The 21,368-nt window shown below is 40.4% G+C and overlaps 1 protein-coding gene across 1 annotated transcript in view; it reads right to left on the bottom strand.

Moving 5' to 3' along the window:
* PSMD11 (proteasome 26S subunit, non-ATPase 11) overlaps positions 1-21,071 on the bottom strand; it is a 34,554-nt gene extending 13,483 nt beyond the window's left edge. Inside the window, exons 1-5 of the mRNA XM_054573136.1 lie at positions 20,922-21,071; positions 18,651-18,752; positions 12,981-13,105; positions 2,493-2,564; positions 2,042-2,099 (exon numbers count right to left, since the gene is read on the bottom strand). Of these exons, the coding sequence (XP_054429111.1) occupies positions 2,042-2,099; positions 2,493-2,564; positions 12,981-13,105; positions 18,651-18,752; positions 20,922-21,012 (448 nt within the window). The 5' untranslated portion in view covers positions 21,013-21,071. The remainder of the gene's footprint in view (positions 1-2,041; positions 2,100-2,492; positions 2,565-12,980; positions 13,106-18,650; positions 18,753-20,921) is intronic.
* Between the last annotated feature and the right edge of the window lie 297 nt (positions 21,072-21,368).

A 21,368-nucleotide genomic window follows, 5' to 3' on the forward strand; every position in this document is an offset into this window, starting at 1 on the left:
GGGTTGGGAAAATTAATGGAAGTGATAACCAATGGGTCCAAGGTTTATCAGTGGGGTGATAAAAATGTTCAGAAAACCAAACAGTGGTAATAGTTGTACAACTTTGTGAATATAATAAAAACCACTGGTCTGTATACTTTTAAAGGATGAATTTTATGGGCTGTTAATTGTATCTAAAGAAAACATTTTTTAAATGTTACTATTTGTTTGAACCATATGAAATTGTCATTTTTGCAAGATAAAAATTAATTAGCAATTTCTGCAACTTAATAGATTACAAAAGCCATGTTTTTCCATCTGGGAAAAATACTCCAGAATCTACCATTAAAAAAAATTTTTTTTTAAAAAGCAGGCAAAGATTTCAGGGTGTTTAAAGGTCACACAGGAGAAAGCCCTTAGTCGGCCCACTCCAACTTCCATATATATTTGTACCCAATTAATTTATTTGATTTTTTTAAATAGATTTTAAGTGTACTTATAAATAGACACAATAAATGTGATAGGCAATAAAACACTTGGAATTTGACCCTTCTGTTCTCTAAGTTTATTTTTTTAAGTATATTTTAGTGATTATGCTATTACAGCTGTCTCAATTTTTCCCATTTTGTCCCCCTCTGCCCTTTACCCAACCCTCCCTCCAGCAACCCCCACCCTTAGTTCATGTCCACGGGTCGTACATATAAGTTCTTCGGCTTCTCCATTTCCTATACTAGTCTTAATGTCCTCCTGTCTATTTTATACTGTAAATTTAAAAGATTAATTCTAGTTAGTTTCCTCAATGAGATATCACCTCACACCTGTCAGAACAGCTATCATCAACAAAACAAAAAACAAGTATTGGCAAGATGTGGAGAAAAGGGAACCCTAATGCACTGTTCATGGGAATGCAGATTGGTGCAGCCAAGTGAAAAGCGGTACGGAGTTTCCTCAAAAAATTAAAAATGGGACTACTTTGTCCTGGCTGGGTAGCTCAGTTGGATAATTGTGGGTTTGACCTCCTACGGGTTCAATTCCTAGTCAGGGCACACACGGGATCCAACCAATGACTGCAATAGGTAGGACAACAAAAACGATGTCTGTTTCTCTGTCTGTCTCTCTCTCTCTCTGTTTCTCCCTCTCTTCCTCGTCTTCCCCTCTCTTAATAAATTTTTTCTTAAAAATTGAACTGCCTCATGACCCACCAATTTCACTTCTGGGAATGTACCCAAAGAAATCCCAAACACTGACTCAAAAGAATACATTCACTCCTATGTTCACTGCACAGTTAATTAACAACAGCCAAGATCTGGAAGCAGCCCAAATGCCCATAAGTAGAGAGTGGGTAAAAAACCTTGTGGTCAATTTCTACAATGGCATACTAGTCAGCCATAAAAAAGAAGACCATCTTATTACCCTTTGCGACAGCATGAATGGACGTGGAGAGTATTATGCTAAGTAAGCCAGTCATAGAAAGGCAAGTACCATATGATTTCACTTATAGGAGGAATCTAATGAACAAAATAAACAAAAAAAGAAAAAAGAAACAGACTGACAACTGTGGGGTGGAAGGGCCTGGGTAAAAAAGTGAAGGGATTAAACAACAAAAAGCAGCAAGCCTCACAGACACAGACAACAGTACAGCAGCTGCATGGTGATCACCAGAGGGAGAGCGATGAGGGACGGGGAAGGTAGAAGAGGGTAATGAGGGAATAAATGGCGATGGAAGGACACTTTACTTGGGGCGGTAAACACACAATACACCTGAAACCTACTGCTATTTTATTAACCAGTGTCACCCCAATAAATATTTTAAAAAATAAAATTTAAAAATTTGTTAAAAAAATGAACACTTCTAGTTAGTTTCTTATAACTTCCAAATGGCATTTTTCCATGACAGATTCAGTAAATATATGCTATCCTAAATTCTTCTTATAAGTAGAAAGAATATAAATTCTACTTATAAGAAAGAATATTAATAGGTAACTAATAAAAGTAGTCAAGTTCAAAAATACATTCATTTAGCCAGCAAGTATGCCTTATTAATTTCTACCAGTTTACTTACCCAAATGCAATGCTTCCTGGTATCTCTTCGTATCAAAGTACAAAGACACCAGTCTTGCCTAGGAAAGAGAAGCAACATTGACTGATGGAAAAAGGGGTAAAACCAAGGACAGAAATCAAAGATTGATAACCATCAAATTGTTACTGTTAACTATTTAAGACCTGATAATAGCATCAAATTCAGTCTAAAAAAAAATTATCTAGCTCATGATATTATCTCCTATTATGGGCAGTTGACTGTTAACTTGAGGATGTTTCCGCTTACTTATCTAAGTTAGATACTTCTCTCTCACTCACAGTGCAACTGTCATGACTGGAACTACTAGCAATAATCTTTGGGTATCTGGGTAATACAAAGTTGCAGAAAATACTTTTGATCTGATGGTGTTACTTACACCCATAGTCTGTCTAATGCCTAGCGACCTAAAATCAGTACCAGTGTAGGCACATACCTCCAAAGCTTGGCGTAAGAAAGTTCTTTTCTCTGATTTGGCCCATTCGATGCACTCTAAACACAACTCGACCTGCAAAGGGAAAGAGACAGTATATGCAATGTTATGTTCTCACATTCTTCCCACAAACTTTGCTTTGGAGAACAGCTTTAATCCTCTCCTTAATATTATCCAGGCTGCTCTATTTAATACCTTGAGACACAGAGTCATAGTGCATAGTTGTTATATCAGCGAAAAAACTAACTAGGCTTTTTACACACAAATTATCTTTGTGTTTAGATTGTGTTCTTCTGGAAAAGAGCCTCATTGTTGAGGTTCCTCTTTGTTGTTGTTGTTGTTTTTAACCTACTTCATTGATTATGCTATTACAGTTGTCCCAATGTTCCCCCCTTCGGCCCCCTTTGCTCAGAATCGGCCTTCCCTTCAGCAATCCCCTCCCTTAGTTCATGCCCATGAGTCATGCATGTATGTTTTTTTGGCTACTCCATTTCCTATACTGGTAACATTCCCATCTATTTTGTACCTACCAATTTGTACTTCTTAATCCCTGCACCTTTTCCCCCATTCTCTCCCTTCCCCCTCCCAGCTGACAACCATCCATGTGATTGCCATATCTATGATTCTGTTCCTGATCTACTTGTTTGCTTAGTCTTTTTTTTTTTTAAGATTTTATTTGTTTATTTTTAGAGAGGAAGGGAGGGAGGGAGCGAGCGAAACATCAATGTGTGGTTGTATCTTCTGCATCCCTGCTGGGGACCTAGACGGCAACCCACGCAACCCACGTATGTGCCCTAAACTGGGAATCAAACCAGCGACCCTTTGGTTCACAGGCCGGCACTCAAACCACTGAGCCACACCAGCCAGGATGCTTAGCTTGTTTTTTAGATTCAGGTGTTGATAGTTGTGAATTTGTTGCCATTCTAGTGTTCATAATTTTGACCTCCTTTTTTTAATACAGTTCCCTTTAACATTTCATATAATAATGGCTTGATGACGATTAACTCCTTTAGTTTTACCTTGTCTGGGAAGCACTTTTTTTGCCCTTCCATTCTGATAGCTTTGCTGGATAGAGTATGTAGGTTTTAAGTCCTTGTTTTTCATCACTTTGACTACTACTTGCCGGTCCCTCTTGACTGCAGTTCCTTTTGGGAAATCAACTGACAGTCTTATAACTCCTTTGTAGTTAACTATCTGCTTCTCTCTCGCCATTTTTAAGATTCTCTCTTTAACATTTAACATTTTAATTATGATGTGTCTTGGTGTGCTCCTCTTTGGATCCAACTTGTTTGGGAGTCTGTGCTTCCTGAACTTGTATGACTATTTCCTTCACCAAAGTAGGGAAGTTTTCTTTCATTATTTCAAATAAGTTTTCAATTTTTTGTTCCTTCTCTTCTCCTTCTGGTACCATTATGATTTGGATGTTAGTATGTTTGGAGATGCCCCAGAGGCTTCTTATTCTACTCTTTTTTTTTTTTTAATTCTTTTTTTTCTTCTTGCAGTCTGACTGAATACTTTTTTCTTCCTTATGTTCCAAATCATTGATTTGAATCTCGGCTTCATTCTCTCCACTGTTGGTTCTCTGTGGATTTTTCTTTATTTCACTTAGAGCAACCTTCATTTCTGCCTGGGTCTTTTTTTATACTGTTGCAGTACCCAATGATTTCTTTAAGTATCCTGATAACCAGTGTTTTGAACTCTGCATCTGATAGGTTGCTTATCGCCATTTCATTTAGTTCTTTTTCTGGAGTTTTGTTCTGTTCTTTCATTTGGGCCATATTGCCTTGTCTCCTCAGTTTGGCAGCCTCCTGTGTTTATTTCAGTGTATTGCATAGAGCTGCTTTGACTCTCTGTCTCAGTAGCATAACTTATTGTAGAAAAGGCATCTGTAAATTGTGTGGAGGAGCGCTTAGGTAGTCGCCAGGGCAAGGCAGCCCACTTCCTGGCTTTGTGGTTCTTTGTGGGGGAGGGCTCAGAGAGGGGACAATGCTGATGCCTGGCCTTTGGAGATTTCCCAAGAGGAGGCTTTCTCCACAGCACTTGCCCCCTTTATAGTCACTTCATTTTTCTCCCCTTCTTCCATATGCCACTGGCACCCTCCCAGCTGTTGTCCTGGTGCTGAATCCCAGAGAAGGTGAGTCTGCATGAATCCTATGTCTGTTTTGGGCCATTTAAGAGAATCCCACAGTATCTTCCGCCATCCCAACCCCCCACTGGTTTTTGTAGCCAGAAGTTAGGGGGACTTTTCTTCCTGGTGCTGGGACCCTGGGCTGTGTGGTCTGGCTGGGGGCTGGGATCGCTAACTCCCAGAGGGATCACTCCCAATTTTTATCCACCACGTGTTAATGTGGGGCTGCTCATTTTGCCGCCTCTCCACTTCTCTCCACACCTATGCCTACCCCCCTCCTACTTGTCTGGGTGAGTGTGGCTTCTTTAAATCCTTGGTTGTCAGACTTCCATACAGCTCGATTTTCTGACAAACCTGGGTGTTGTTTAGTAGTTTAGTTGTAATTTTTGCTGTAGTTGTGTGTGAAAGCTAAGCATGTTTACCTACACCTCCATCTTGACTGGAAGTGGAGATTCCTCTTCTACTTTTCCCAGGAGAGACCCAGAATTTCATACACATGTAGCCCTAGAATGTAGATTTTCTATGATGGCTGAGAAATTTTTAAAGCACAAATTGCTCTCTGAATAGTAAATAGGAACACTAATGTGTGAATGTGAATACACTGGTAATAAAGGAAAGAAATTCTCAGCCTAACCACAAATGCCTTGTTCCTAAGGGTTGCCCGTAAGACTCAAAAAGCCCAGTTGGCTCTTCTCTTTCAGATTCTAAGAAGTTCAACTAACAAATTCATCATCACAATACAGCAAACTTAGCTTTTGTTAAAGGGAGTAAACAGAAATTATGATTAACCTAACACTTAAAGGGGGTTTAAACTTTATTTAAAGGCACTCTGAGCCCCCAGCTCAATCTGCCATCTAAGCAGTGACATAATGTGCAAAGTAACTGATTTGAAGTAACATACTATGCTGGACAGTCTACATGCCATCAGGTATCCTTGACATATTAGCTGTGACCAAGTACTCATTAGGTATTGCAGGTCTTATATCACTACTGTTCAAGTTTTGTATTAAAATTCCAATCAGAGCATAAGATAAGAGAAATTGAGCTTTCTGGAGAACTATTTTACTAACGCAACAGGTTTTTATGTAACTCCAAAGTTCTCTTAAGAGATTCTGTAAGGAGAGAAAACTTAAGGGACATAATCTAAACTGACATACCTTCTGCCTTTAAATCCTAGGTCAAAATTCAATAAATAAGTTGATGGCTGATATTAAATGGAATTTGGAGGATTCAACACTAAGAGATTCACTGAAACCTTTACAACTCGTTAGAGCCCTCTGGTGGCTCTAAATACAACTGACCTCATGAAAAGTCTATAAAAACTAAAATAAAAGCAAGCCAATCACAATTTCAGAGTTTTGAGTTATGTTCTGAAAAGCCAAACTCAACGTAAGGACTCTGTCCATAATGTTAATGGAACTAAAAATATTTTGCTGAATATTTTGGCAACAAAAATATAAGAGTGTCTAGTCCTACCCACCTTGAGAGGGATATGAAAAGCTTACCATCATTTTTACCCACGGAGCTTTTTCAAACAACACAAAAAATGAATGCCTAGACTCATGACTCAACAGTCTAGAATAGAGTTTGGCCGATCTGATGTACATTCCTAGTTAAAAAGCACTGACTTCTACTCCAAATCTCACCTGTCCCCTTTTCCCTAACAGTCCAGATGTTAAGTGACTCACCCAGAATCACACATCAGCTCTGGGACCAGAACGGGACCCTGTTTCCATACAGTTCTTTCTACCTCAAACCATCCTTAATAAGTTCAGGTCAGTAGAGACATTTCTTCTAGAGCAGGAATTTTTTTTTTTTTTTTTTACAAATGAACATGAACTGCATGTCTGTTATCAATTATCCGCACAATCTAGAATGTGCAGAGTACACATTCTGCATTATCTAGAACAGTAATTGGTGAACCAGCGCTTCAGTTCTAAGGAAAAACTGTAAAGGTCCTGGCAACACAGCTATTTTGTCTGAAAGGCTTTGTGCTTTGTTAATGTTAACAATGGCCGATAATGGGGATAAGAATACATGAGACACAGCTTCTGAAGGAAGCCCTTACTTGAGACAAAAGCTTGATGTGGTCAGAATTAGATATTTAGGTTTTAAATCAATACATTAAACTATTTTTTTAAAGTCTTGTTAACTAAATCTTTATGGGAAAAAATTACTATTCTACATCTGAAATTCTCTAGCATGAACTCTTTTTTTCCATTGAAATAAATGTTTCAGTAGCAGGGTTTTTTTGGGGGTTTTTTTTTTTTTTTTTTGATGTTAGGTTTCTTAAAATGTGCTAGTGCATTTCAGTTAAACTATAGCAAAAAAAAAAAAAAAAAAAAAAAAAAAAAAAGGCTTCCCATAGGCAACTCCCTAGAGATCCCTGTTCACTGTTTGGCAAGGATCTGGTTCAGCCTTCTTTCCCCCTTCTTCACCCCAATTTTCCACTCCCCTCCCCTTCCATTGCCAACCACCCCACTCCCACTCCCCCATCCAGCCTCAAACCCAATACATATATCCTCCTTTTCTAGGCTCTACAGCTCAGTACTGCAGGAGACCCAATCCTAACCTGAATTATATCATCTTTAGGAACATAGCAAGCTAAAGGCTGTTCTATACATCTATCTAATTAATGGTTGGTCCCAAAATAGAAAAAAAATCAAGGAAAACCTCCCCCTCCCCCCCAACTCTTGGTACCAGACCCCCCAATACAAAACTCCTGGTTCTCTTATGAGTGCTCTAAAACTTTGTATTTTGCCTCAGGCTTCAATACTACTGTAACAGTGATCCACCTATGACTCGCTCCTCTATCCTTTACTATCACTCAGTCAAAGAATCTTCCAAGATGAAGACTATATGTAATTTCCCCAAGTCTGAGACCCTGAGTCACCTAGATAAATGTTGTAACAACACCCCACACTTATATCTCAATTCAATAAACTTAAGTCTTAATTCAACAAAGTATCTCCTGAGCATCTACCATGCGGAAGGCATAAGCCATAAGCCATGAATTCCTTCAACGTATATTAGTTATGTAGCTCCTCTAGGCCAAACTACTGTACTATTGCGGAAGACAACAGAGAACAGAACAAAGTATCGATCCTCATGGAACTTGCATTCTAAGGAGGAAACAGATGTTAATAAGTAAAATAATTATGAAGAAAATTATTTTAGAGATAGGGTATTTTAGATAAAGCAATCAAGGAAGGCCTCTGAGTAACTGAGATGGAAGCAAAGACTAGAAATGAAGTGAAGAAAAAAGCCATGTTAAGATCAGGCTGAGAGCAATCAAGATGTATAAAAATGCCCTAAGCCTAGACAGCTTAAAGTTATGGGGGAAAAAAAAGCCAATATTACAGGTATAAAAGAAGTAAAAGGAAAGATAATATGGTGGGTGAGACAAGGGGTAGCGATGGTTAAGGAACAGCAACGTACAGGCATACCTACAAGATACTGCAGGTTTGGTTCTAGACCTTCAAAATAAAGTGAGTATAGCAATAAAGCAAGTTATACCCTTTTGATAGTGGAGGGTATTGCCTTCAATTTCTAAAGAACACACCTGTAAAAAAGCAATAAAGCAAAGTACAAAAGGAAAAAAAATGAAAGAACAATAACAAAAAAGGCAAAGTGCAATAAAGCGAGGTATGTCTATTAGGAATGAGAAAGTCACTGTGGTGCTACAAGGTATATGGGACTTCAGCTGAGTGAGATTATATCACAAGAAAGATAAGGCAAACATTCAAGTGACTGTCATACAAAACAATCAAAAATGTAACACATACAAAATATAATGGGGATCACTTAAAAGGTTAAAATCACTTTGAAGTCAACAAGGAAAACTTTCAGAGATGGGAGCATCTAGAGCTTGCTCAGCAAAAAGACATATCCAATATGGCTGACATGTCTGGTACACTTCACAGAGGGCCGAAAGATCAGACTAATGCTGTAGATTTACTGTAGAAAACCATGATATGCCTAATTGTGCAGGCAATGGAGAACCACTGAAGGCTCAAGTCGGGGGTAAAAGGGGAGAGGAATAAAATGTTCAGAGGGCAGGGGTGGGGTGGGGTGGGGAATTTGGCTGGGAGGGTTGAGAGATTGAGCAAAAATAAATAAATAAATAGAGGGAAAAACTCATGGACATGGAAAAACAAAACATTCAGAGGGCTATTTGGTAGGGTATCTCTCACAGTGGAGGTATGCAGGGTGGAATGAGGCTTTCACAGTAGTCTAAGTAAGAAATAATTAGGAACCGAACTAGGTTAGAGTTGTAAAGAGAGAACAAATACAAAAGAGGTGGAGAAATAAACATGAAATAAAGCTGAAGTGACAAACTTTAATAAAGGGTTTGATGAAGTTAGCTATACTGAGTTTGGGGTATGGGTAAAACAATCAGGATGATTCATCAATTTGTTTCAAAAAAAGCAAGTAACCTATAATCCACAAAAATTACTAAAAAAAAGTCCTGCTACATTAAGATCAGCTCTTGACAAAAAGCTATAATGATAATCATCCCCCCTCCCAAAATCAGCCCATATTTAGCACTAATATGACAAACACCTAGAGTGTTTCCTTTTACTATAGGAAAAGGAAGATAGGGTTCAAGTTGACAAAAATGTAATATACAATGAACAATAGCAATGTACAAACACAGTTAAAGGAGGGTCTAACCAGACACGGAGCCACATGATATAGGCCTGTAAATCCTACCAGTCAACAACAGGAAAGTATTAAATTATAATCTGGATAGATTTCCACAAAGGAGTACAAGAACTGATTAAACAAATACAGTTCTATCCACTGAGTCAGCTCTAGGTTATGGAAGGGTACACACTCCAGAGACCCGTATACAAAGGAGCAGCCTGGATAATTCAGTATTTCTGCCTAAAAAGTTCCAAGTAACATTAATTAATTTGTTTCAAGCTAACATTTAGTCAGCCCAATCTAAAGGCACCCTATTTCAAACAAAGATGGTACCACTTTTTCATGAGAACAAAGTGTAATTTTTTTTTTAAATTTACGGTTAGATAAGACTAATACCCCTTTAAAAATCAGTTTTTCTTTTAAATTATTCATAAAAATAATTATAATGTTTGACTCAAAAGGCAGCCATCTAAGTATTATCATGAACAACTTCCTAAATCCTATCAAACAAGCAGCAGCCAGCGTCAGTAAGCCCCCAGCCCCCATACCTCTTGCTAAGTAGCCCTAGCCAGCCTAGATTCATAGCTTGGCTTTGCCTGGGACTCTTCAAGCCCAGCACAAGTAGCAGCCATCTCAGATTGCTTTATAACTCAGGCAGCGTGGCCCTGGGCAGAACACAAGTGGGGACTGACCTTGGCCTGAACCACCAGGGAAACCCCAGAGCCTGCGCATCCAGTGGACAGCTACAGACCACGTCAGAGCACCACCGTCCTGCCCCTGCACAGCTGATCCGCCACAGAGGGCAGAGGTTGGTGGTGAGTGGTCACGGAAAGTGCCTGCGGCTGACTGGCCTGGGTAAATGCCACCTGCCAATAGCAATCAAGGCTCAACTACAAGAGGAGGGTGTACTCAGCTCACATGAAGACTGCATCTTGAGTACCCAGACTGGGTGATAGCGGAGGCTGTGCCACCAGACCCTACAGGATACCTACTACATTAGGCCATGCTACCAAGACAGGGAATCATAGCAACTCTACCTCATACATAGAAGCAAACACGGGGAGGCTGCCAAAACGAGGATACAAAGAAACATGGCCCAAATGAAAGAACAGATCAAAATTCCAGAAACAGAACTAAATAAAATGGACATAAGCAATCTACCAGATGCAGAGTTCAAAACACAAGTTATAAGGATGCTCAATGAATTTAGTGAGGACCTCAGCAGCTTAAAAAAGATCCAGTCAGAAATGAAGGATACATTAATTGAAATGAAGAACAATTTACAGGGAAACAACAGTAGAGTGGATGAAACTGAGAATCACATCAATGACTTGGAACATAAGGAAGCAAAAATCAACCAATCAGAACAAGAAGAAGAAAAAAGAATACAAAAAAATTAGGATAGTATAAGCACCCTTTGGGACACGTCAAGAGGCCCAACATTTATCTCATAAGGGTCCCAGAAGGAGAAGAGAAAGGGCAAGAAACTGTAACTCTATTTGAAAAAATAATGAAAGGAAAATTCCCTAATTTGGTGAAAGGAAATAGACATGCAAGTCCAGGAAGCACAGAGTCCCAAACGAGAGGGATACAAAGAGGCCCACCCCAAGACACATCATAATTAAAATCCCAAAGGTTAAAGATAAAGAGAGAACCTTAAAAGCGGCAAGAGAAAAGCAGCTAGTTACCTAGAGGGAAGCTCCCTCAAGACCGTCCGCTGATTTCTCAAAAGAAACTTTGCAGGCCAGAAGGGAGTGGCAAGAGATACTCAAAGTCATGAAAAGCAGGGACCTACAGCCAAAGACTGCTCTACCCAACAAAGATATCATTTAGAAGTGAAGGGCAGAAAAAGAAGTTCCCAGACAAGAAAAAACTAAAGAAGATCATCATCATCAAACCATTATTTTATGAAATGTTAAAGGGACTTATTTAAGAAAAAAAAAGATCAGCCCTGGCTGGTGTGGCGCAGTGAACTGAGGGTTTGAGTGCCAGCCTACAAACCAGCAGGCGGCCAGTTCAATTTCCCAGTCAGAGCACATGCCTGGATTATAGACCAGATACCTGGTTGGAGGCGTGCAAGAGGCAACCAATCGATATACCTATTGCACATCAATGTTTCTCTCCCTTTCTCCCTTCCTTCCCCTCTCTCTAAAATATAAATAAATAAAAATCTTTAAAAATATATATTAAATATAAGAGATGAAAACTGTAAACAAAAAAATGGTAATAAATACATGTCTATCAACAACTGAATCTAAAAAATGAACTAAGTGAAGAACAGAGACAGAAACATGGATACAGAGAGCATTTAAGGGAGTGAGGGTGCTGGGTGGAAAGGGACAAAGGGGGAAAAATTGGGACAACTGTAATAGCATAACCAATAAAAGATAATTAAAAAATTTTTTAAATACTATCTCTGACAAAACAGAGATCCAGAAAATAAATAAATAAATAAATATTATCATGAAACACAGTTCTGCCAGAAACAAATCAATTTGAAGACTTCTCTACAAATGAAGTTTGTTTATGGTGGTATTTTGTTGTGGGTTTTTTTTAATCCTCGCCCAAGGACATTTTTTTCGTTGCTTTTACAGAGAGAGAAATATCTATTGGTTGCCTCCTGTACGTGCCCAGACCAGAGATAAAACCTGCAACCTTTCAGTTACTGAACAACACTCCAACAGAGCCACACCGGCCAGGGCAGTTTATGGTGTTTAAAAGATGATTTCAAAGTGGGATCCATATGTCCCAGGTTTCTGAAATTCCTATTTATTCTATATGCTACAATGCCCTTTCACATCTTTTACTTGTACACCCAGAGGCCACTGTAAACAATTAGAAAAAGAACCAACTAGGAAGTATAACCCTGCCCTTATACTATCTGCCATTTTATGTATTTATTGCCTGCCTTCCTCATTAAAATATAATCCTCAGGAGAGGAGTGGCTGTATATTTTTATAAATGAATCTCTCCCCCCTACCTACAGCAGTGCCTCACCCACAGCAGGCACTCAATGAGTACTGATATACACCCCCCCCAAAATAACAACTATATTCTTCCTACAGATTCAAACAACCACAATATACCCTGCTTGAATCTGATACTTTTTACAGAATAAGTTTTAACTTTGATAGTGTCTCCTCCCCCCGAAGGGCAGAAAATACAGGTATGTTTGAAAAGGTTGGAAGAGGCTTAGTGACTCTATGAAGGCACTCTTCAAATACAGCTCAGGATCTAGGTCTCAACTTGCAGAGAATACGTACAGAAATACACCAGAGTCACTGCGGCACACCAAAACACAAACAGGTGGACACTCACCCCTCAATAAAGGCATATACTCTGTACAAAACACGCCAAGAAAGGATGCCACAAGACTTAGTGTTCACAAGGAGCTTTGTGACACAGAACAAGAGGTACCACAGACACAGAAAACACTACAAAGGTGCGGCAATACAATACTTCAAAAACAAGAATCAGCCTATGACCCTGATGTAATGAGGATTCCAGGGACCACTCACAATCTCCACTTACAAAACAAAGCATGGAACAGACCCAAAGTATCAAATGCCCTGTAACAAAGAGAAACTGACATGATAAGTCCTGAGCTGTTCTCCCAGCTGTCCCCTCCCCATCAGTACCACAGTGCAGTCAGGCATTCAAAGGAATTAGACTTTTTCTTTTCCCAGTGTCTCCCTTCTGTCATTAAAGTAGATTACCTCCTGCCCTGTAGCTGCTTCCATATCAAGAAACAGATCAAGAAGAGATCGGACAAGACGAGCTGCTTTAGCCTTGCTGATGGAATTCAAGAAGGGTCGCACATACTTCAGGAGTCCTCCAAGCTCTGAAAGGCAATTCAGAAAGAAAGAAAAATAAACATCGATATTAGGAACAACATACCCATTTAAAAAATAACCCAAGATTATAAACTCAGTACTTACGTCACTGGAATCAGTAGAAATGAAACTTAGGAATTTAAAGCGTTCTTGCAGGTAAGAGTAACTAAAAGTAAGTTTACATATTCCAGATCTATTACTATTCTATCCCACTCAACCACTAGATTACTATGAGGGCCCTGGGAAAAGCTCCAGTCCCTCCACCTCATTCATCCATCTTAATGTGCTCATATTCCAAGAGAAGTTTTCTAGAACACAAAACATGCTGTATGTCTGCCACCTTAGACAAAATCACTTCCCAACAACTAACAAATTGGATCAGGTTAGGAGTTGTTTGTTTTTAATTTTTAAATTGGCCCTGCAGTTCCCCTTGAACAGACAGAGATTCTCAATTCCAGGTTCCCTTTTCCCTCCCTTCCCTAAGTACTCCCCAGTTTAGCCTTTTAGCTGTATCAGTTCCTAGGGACTCTTGTGAATAAACTTTTCACATATAAGTTAAGGTGTTTTTTCCTTTTAAAATTCTTCATTAATATCTTCAAAACCTAAGTCTGAAACTATAATCAAAAAAGGTATCCAGCCCTGGCTGGTGTGGCTCAGTGGATTGAGTGCCAGCCTGAAAACTGAAAGGTTGCCGGTTTGATTCCTGGTCAGGGCACATGCCTGGGCTGCAAGCCAGGTCCCCAGTTGAGGGCATGTGAGAGGCAACCAATTGATGTATCTCTTGCACATAGATGTTTCTCTCCCTCTTTCTCCTTCCCTTTCCCTCTCTCTAAAAATAAATAAAATCTTAAAAAAAAAAAAGGTGTCCAGACCCTGGCCAGGTAGCTCAGTTGGCTGGAGCATCATGCTAATAGGCCATGGTTGCAGGTTCAATCCCTAGTCAGGGCACATACAAGAATCAACTAATGAATACATGAATAAGTGGAACAACAAACTGATGTTTCTCTTTCTCCCTCTCTTTCTCTCTAATCAATACATTTAAAACAAAAAAGTTTTTTTAGAAAGGTGTCCACCATAGAGGTTTTTCCCCCTTGTATAAGAGAGTGATAGAGTAATTCTAAAGGAACATCTTTAGGAATAAGTTTCTAAAAATTAGAGAATATTTCAATTAACAAATAAGGAAGTACTTTTGGAATGTAAGTTAAATTTACTTTAGTGCCACTGCCTCTTCAATATTCTCCCATTGTAGACTCACCCTCCTGAGAACTCTAATTCAAGGCAAGCAAACTTCACCCTCCTGAGATTGCTAACTCAGGGTCCTGAAATCCTCATCTGCCTGAAAAGTCATAGGATGCATGGGACTATGTCCCATTGCACAAAAGGAACTTGATACAGAGTGGAAAAGGTCATCCTTCCCTTCACTCCCCAACACTGACGTTTGAGTCCCACTGTCTAAGATTTTTTTCCCCACTCACACTCCTGTTCTCATGCCTCACTCATGCCATTCCCACCTGGAATTTCTCCCCCTCTTCTTGACCTGTGTGATTCTGAGATACCCTTTTGGGTCCAGCTAAAGTCCTTGTAAGTCTTCCATGACAATCCCAGGCTATACTGATTTCTTCCCCTCAAATTCGTTTTGCATTTATGCAAATCTCAATTATATAATCATAGCTTTTTTAAAGTAGTCTAGTGCAATGTCCCTTCTCCCACAGCATTACCTACTATGCTTCAACAATTCTGAACAATCTCTAGCGTCAAAAAATGTTCAGAAAGCAGACTATTCCAATGTTGGTCAAACTAAATTTTTTTTTGAAACATGAGTCTATATCCTCTTTCTACAAGGGTTCAGACTTAAAGATAAATAGCATTTATATCTCCTAACTTTCCCTTTCTTCAGGCTAAACATCTTTAGCTATTCCAACTGTTCCCCCCGTATACTGGTTCCCAGATTCCTTATCACCTTAGTTGCCCTCCTCTAAATAAACTCTAGTTTGCAGACGTACCACTGATGGTACCCAGAACTGAAAACGGTGCTCCAGGTAGGGTGTGACCAGTACAACCATGGCTTAATTCTTTTACTCATCACCACATGTAACACAAAAAAGCAAGTTTCGTTTTTTTTTTTAATAGCACTCTTTGTTCAGACTGAAGCCATGGAGATTTTGGGGGGCTTTTTGGTTTTTTTGCAGAGACAGGTAATTCCCCACCTTCCTCTGTTTTGATAAGTATTTTAAGTATATAACTTTATACTTACAACACTGAATTTAATCTTGCCGACTGTGGCAATAACTCTGAATCTTAAGTATGTCCTATACTAAGTCATCTACAAAAATAAGCACACCCTCTGAAATGGCTTTAGCCATAATGCTGAGTGCTAACCAGTAAAAACAGGGGCAGATCCCTATGACATGATGCTAGAGACTTTCCTCCAGGTTGACAAATGATCCATTTGTCATCATAAATTCATAAACTGTACCTGTCATTAATATGGCCAATGTTCAAACACCCTGTTTATATCAGATATTTAGTCTTTGTCATTCCCCTGACCTAGGAGTTGACCAACTTTTTCTGTGAAGAGCCAGAGAGTAAATATTTTCGGTTTTGGTTATAAGGTCTCAGTAGCAAGTACTCAACTCAGCCACTGTGGTGCAAAGCAGTCAGAGACAAAGCAAATAAGTGAGTGTGGCTCTGTTCGACAAAACTTTATTTACAAAAACAGCTGTCTAGCCTCTGCCTGTGGAACCCTGCATATCTACTGGTCTAATAAGGCTAACCAGAGAGAACCGAGATTGAATTTGGAACCATGTTTTCTTGGTAAGTGCACTGTTCTCAGCGATTAAAACCTACTTATTATATAATGTCTTAGAACTTTACTGATGATTACCAGTTTTTAGTGTCTAAAATTTATTATTTTCATTACCTTTTTGAAAGCAGAATAATGTTCACCCATACTGTTCTATCTCTCCATCCTCTTTGATTTTTCTCACAATAAGAATGGCTCTATAAATATATCTGCTAGAACTATTCTTTTGATATTAAAAGACAGAAAATGTCGAAGCCTAGAGACCTGAACTTATTTAAAGAGACTATCTGCTCTCTCTTCTCTCACCTACCTTGGCTTTAATTCTTTCTGATGTTATATCTATCTTTTTCTTTTTGAAAAGCATTTTCCTTCCTGGAAAAGGCAAAAGCAAAACATGAGCTAAGCAGTCTGCCTTCTCTCTAGCACCTGCTAGCCTGACAGTTATTTTCTCCAAGCACTGAGTGTGTTATTCTTCTCTCTCTAACAGAGAAACAAATGACCTCTTAGTTGCCAAAAGACTCAGTTCATTTTTTCATTTTAGCCAACTATTGTTTCTTACTCATTCTTGGTTATATTCCCTGTCTCCTTCCATTTTTACATATACTGAGTATTTTTTAATTGACACAGAATTGTATTAACTCCTTTCTCCTAGCCTGAGATTATTTGTAATTATATAATGAACACTTCCCTGTTAGAGTCTCACAGAACTTAATATATTATCATTTTAAAGGTCTCAGGCTATGAAATCCACAGACCCTAAACCTAGGCATCATGTCTGATGATGCACTATTATGCACCAGACAGTGTCTTATTCACTAAGTCATTCACAAATGACTGCATCAGTCAGGGACCTTATCTTTCTGAGTAGAGTACTTAACACAGTGTTAGCCAATTAAGTGCATAAAAATTGAAGATTAATGGAACAGACATATTTTCTGTTGTCAGAAAACTCAAAACCAAAGAAAACACAAACCTATCAATTATTAATAGCTAAATAAGGTAAATGAACATAGGCCCCAAAACTTCCTTAGGGTTTCTAATGTATACACCTATATTCATCAAACTCCTTCTTGGAAAACAAGTTTTTAAAAGTTCATATGATTCCCCTGTTAAATTCCAATAGGTTTAGCAATACACTTCTAAACTCCTCAGATATGAACCACAAGGGAGGGCAAGGAATAGGAGAGATTAAAACATGACAAAGAAATTTCAAGCTAAACAGTAACATCTTTGGATAAATTTTCTGAAGCATTGACTATACTACATGCTGTTTCTAATTATCCATGCTACTGGAGGAAAAATGACATCTGGATGTTTCAACAGAAAAATCTTAAATCACCTCACCTGGCCCTCTAATTATTTCAAGAAACTTATCTTATTAATTATGTTTTGTATGGATTAATTATCGAAACTGTTTTCTAACTCCCAAGTTCACATTAACTGACAGGTAAAAAGAATCCATAACTATGTTAAATAGGAGGGAAGTCAATCTAAAATAAAAATTTAAAAGAAAAAAAAAACCCACCACTCATAATCCATAAGTGGTAACTAAGGAAAGCAACAACCATTCACTATACCATGAGGCCATGAGCTCTGAAGTGGGACTCCACAGGTTCAAATTCTGTCTCTCTCATGAACTAGCCGACAGACCTTAAACAAGATAGTACACTCTTCTGTGCTTCATTTCCTAAGGTGTAAATACATAATAGCACCTACCTTATCAAGTTATTTCAAGGATTCATAAGCTGTACCATGTTTGTGCTTAAAACAGTAACTAGTTCACAGGAAGCACTCAAAAACTGTTTTTCCTACTACAGATGGTATTTTAAGTAGAACATCAATTTTCTATTGATTTAGCCTAATAGTAAGTTAGCCATCCTTTATTGGGAAAGATCTTAGTTCTCAAGTTCAAGAAGTTTTGCTAACTTACATCTATCATTCTCTGGGATAACAACATAACCTGGGGGAAAGTTATTCATGAGTTCACTCACCAGAGCTTAATCCAGTCTAATCAGATAAATCCTAAATTCACTTTAAGGCTGACAAAAATCATCGGTTTTAAACTTAAGCAGGCTTCTCTCTAAATATTACCACCATTTTACTGGTCAAAGGCCCTTCCCGGTCAAGAAGACTCTCTCATTGGAAGGACACGCCCATCATCATCTGGAGCTACAAGGTCAATTACAGCCAGAATGTTTGAGCAATGACATGCACAAAGTCCTGGGTACCAATGGAGAAATCTTGGGAAGGCTCCTCCCATTTAATGTCTGACTCATCCTGTGTCAGGAAAAAAGGACGGCAAGTCATTTATTTGGATGCAAAATCCCTAGTCATTTTCAAACCAGGAGCCTAAAGTCACTACCCTCCTTAAATATATCAGAGCTGTTTCCGTGAAATCACTAAAGACTGCTGCTACTATTGCTGCTGCCCATATGAAAGGGAATACAGTAAAAAATCAAACCAGAAACAAATCACAGATCATTATATCTAAGAGGAATAGCCTTTTCCCACAGCTGAGGGACAAAACTCTTCCATGAAAGAAATGAGTTTAAAGACCACTTCTTGCTTAAAAAAAGAAGAAGAAGAAGAAGAAGAAGCATCAGCAGCAGCAGCCGCAGCAGCAGCTCAACAAGTTGGCAATAAAATGGAACTGTGTGGATACATTCCTATGTTCCTTAACTCCAACAAAAAGCTGAAACTTCACCCAGCATTTCAGGTAGAAGGGAAAGCAATCCATTTATAACACTTACCTGCAGCTTGTCCAGTCTTCGCCAGGAGAGACCCCAGTTCCAGGATGCTCTGCTCTTTGACCTGCACTGCCTCCTCATCATTCTCCTGAATGTCACGCTTCACTGAGAGAAGAAAATCAAACCCTCTTAAAATTCTGGCAAAAAAAACAAAGACTAAAGGAAATTTCACCTTCACAAAACCAAATCGTCTCTTTAATTTTAAAGGTGTCTTTTCATTCTATCAGTTAGAATTTCCCTTACTCACATAACACTGAGGTTTCTGTTGCAGTCACTTGGTTAAAACAAAATTCAAACAAAACAAGTTCATACTTGTGGTGGGAAGTCCCAGGCTAGGCATTAGTATGTAAAAATATTAAACGTCCCTGTGTATTTACCTGCTACAAACAAAATCAAATTACCAAGTTACTAATGACTATAAAGTCAAAGCCTCTCAATAAACTTTAGGCCTGTGGTGACCCTCGGCTGGCAGGTGTGTTACGGATAAGCAGAATACAAAGCCATTTAGGAGAAACAACCCTATCAAAGCTCCAGTGTGATCCTTAGAAGGGACTGCGGCTTTATAACAGATTCATGACCTGTTAAAATAACTTAGGGCTATCTGTTCCACTTTCAACTGTTAATAACTATTCTACATCTGGAACATTGAATACCCTTTCCAAATCTGTAGTGGTAATTGTAGCGATCATCACTAGTGATCACTTCTCTTACAAAGTGTCATGACTTGACAAAAACCAAGACTCTGCTACTCCACCATGGAGTCTGGAAAAAGTAGGGCTGTCAACCACCATGACTCAAACTTACTCTAATAAGGACGCTTTCAGGGAACTCTCCCCTAGTACAGTGGCAAGCAAGAAATACCCTACAGTGTTTACCACAGTGCCCATTTTATAGAAAGACAAAACAGGTTGACACGAAAAAAATTAAACCTATGCTTCTCACAGCAGCTCTAAATGTCAGCGTGTATTCACAATGGTTCTGTAATCATAACTGCCAAGTCAGGATCAGAACTTGAACCTGACACACCTTTTCTTTACCAACATCATCCGTTCACAGGTGTATCTGAACTCCCACATCCTCTTTCTCTAGGACATCAAAAGATAAAGACCTCAAGATCTTGTCATTGTTCTTCCTCCCTGCAAGTCAGGAGTGCCGAATTTCAGACTAAGAAGTCAACATAAAAACCAACATCCTGCAGGTCCCACACACACGTGCGTTCTCATACTACTTGTTGATCCAAATCAAATCCTCTCAAGCTACGTTAAGAAGATCACATTACTCCGTGTGCAGTCAAGAGCTAGCTCAGGCCCTAACTGAACCCTCTCCTGCTGAACATTGAAAGCCGCCTCTGTCATAAATTTACTTCTGTTCACACCTGAATCCCTGCAGAAATCTGTCGGAAGACAGTGGCTGGGGCTCCCATTTCAGCTTTCCTGTTGTGTGCAAAATTATACCGGTTTTAAGAAATTTTTCTTAATTTTTCCCAGCTATGTGCAGCCGGCCGGTTCCAAAGAGTTGAACTCCGCGTCTGACAACTAACTCCTGAACTCACTTCCAACCTTTACAGGGGACACCGGGACGATCAGTCACCTCCTCTAGCCCGGCCGTCCCACCCCTACATGTGTTCGTAACACTCACTCTACACGGGGGCAAAGGAACGTCTAGACCACCTCCTCAAGTGAAATGCCAACCTGAGGTGTGTGTCCACTCGGCGTGTCCCACATTCAGAAAGACGCCCCCTCGTTTGTGGCGCCGTGGGTCAGGGGAGAAGTAGCAGCTCCCAGTGCCGTGGAAGGAAACTCCGAGAGAAGAGAGCGCGAGCGCTCCCACCCGGGGCTGGCTGTCCTGATAACAACGGCGGGAAATGCCTGTCCTGTGCGGGTTTCGCCCAGGCCCTTCAACTCGAGGTTCTCAGACCAGTTCGCAACAAGCACGCCGGCCGGCACCGCTCCCGCTGACGCGGGCCAGAGCCGGAGACAAGGCTAGGGAGTGGTGTGGGGGCCCCGTCTCGGCCCGCTCTCCTATCCCACGCGGAGCCCACCGTGAGTCAGCAGCCGGCAAGTGGACGCCGGGGTTGCCTCGGGGCTCCCCGCCAGGGTGGGACCCAGGGGGCTCCAGGGAGCTCCGAGCGGCCTGTGCCCCCGGCCCGGCCCCCCTCACACACAGTGAGTCAGCAGCACCGGAGCCGGCTAGCCCGACCCCGCTCCGCCGCCGCCGACAGACACAGGCCGAGCTGGGCCAGCAGGGCTGGGAGGTGGGCGCGGCTACCTTTACCTATGGAGTGGAGGATGTCGATGGAGGCCTCCCGGTCAGTGCTGAGTAGAGACTGGGCTCTCTGGAACTCCACCACCGCCGCCGCCGCCATCTTACCGCTCTCACACCGTCCCCGGCCGCGGCCGCCGACGCCGGATACACACTCCCGGAAGGCCCGCCCTCGGTTGTCCCTCCCCGCCATAGCACCCCCTCCTTCGCTGCCGGAGCACGGCGGGAGTTGTAGTCTCTCCGCCTGGCGAGACGGGAGAAGGGTGAGCTTGAGAGCTGGGGTTCCTATTGGTGGGCAGTGAGCTGCCCAACACAGCCTAGCGGCCTACCCGGGAGTAAAAGAGGAGGTGCCTAATAATTAGAGTCCAAGGATAGCGCCGGCCACCCCAGAAAATGTCTCAACCCCGACTCCCCTCGATTGCCCTTGACAGGAACACCGGACTAAGTGTTCACTGAAAG

Source organism: Pteronotus mesoamericanus, unplaced genomic scaffold, assembly GCF_021234165.1.
Source record: "Pteronotus mesoamericanus isolate MK-2021 breed Mesoamerican mustached bat unplaced genomic scaffold, CSHL_Meso_final contig_246, whole genome shotgun sequence".
NCBI lineage: Eukaryota > Metazoa > Chordata > Mammalia > Chiroptera > Mormoopidae > Pteronotus > Pteronotus mesoamericanus.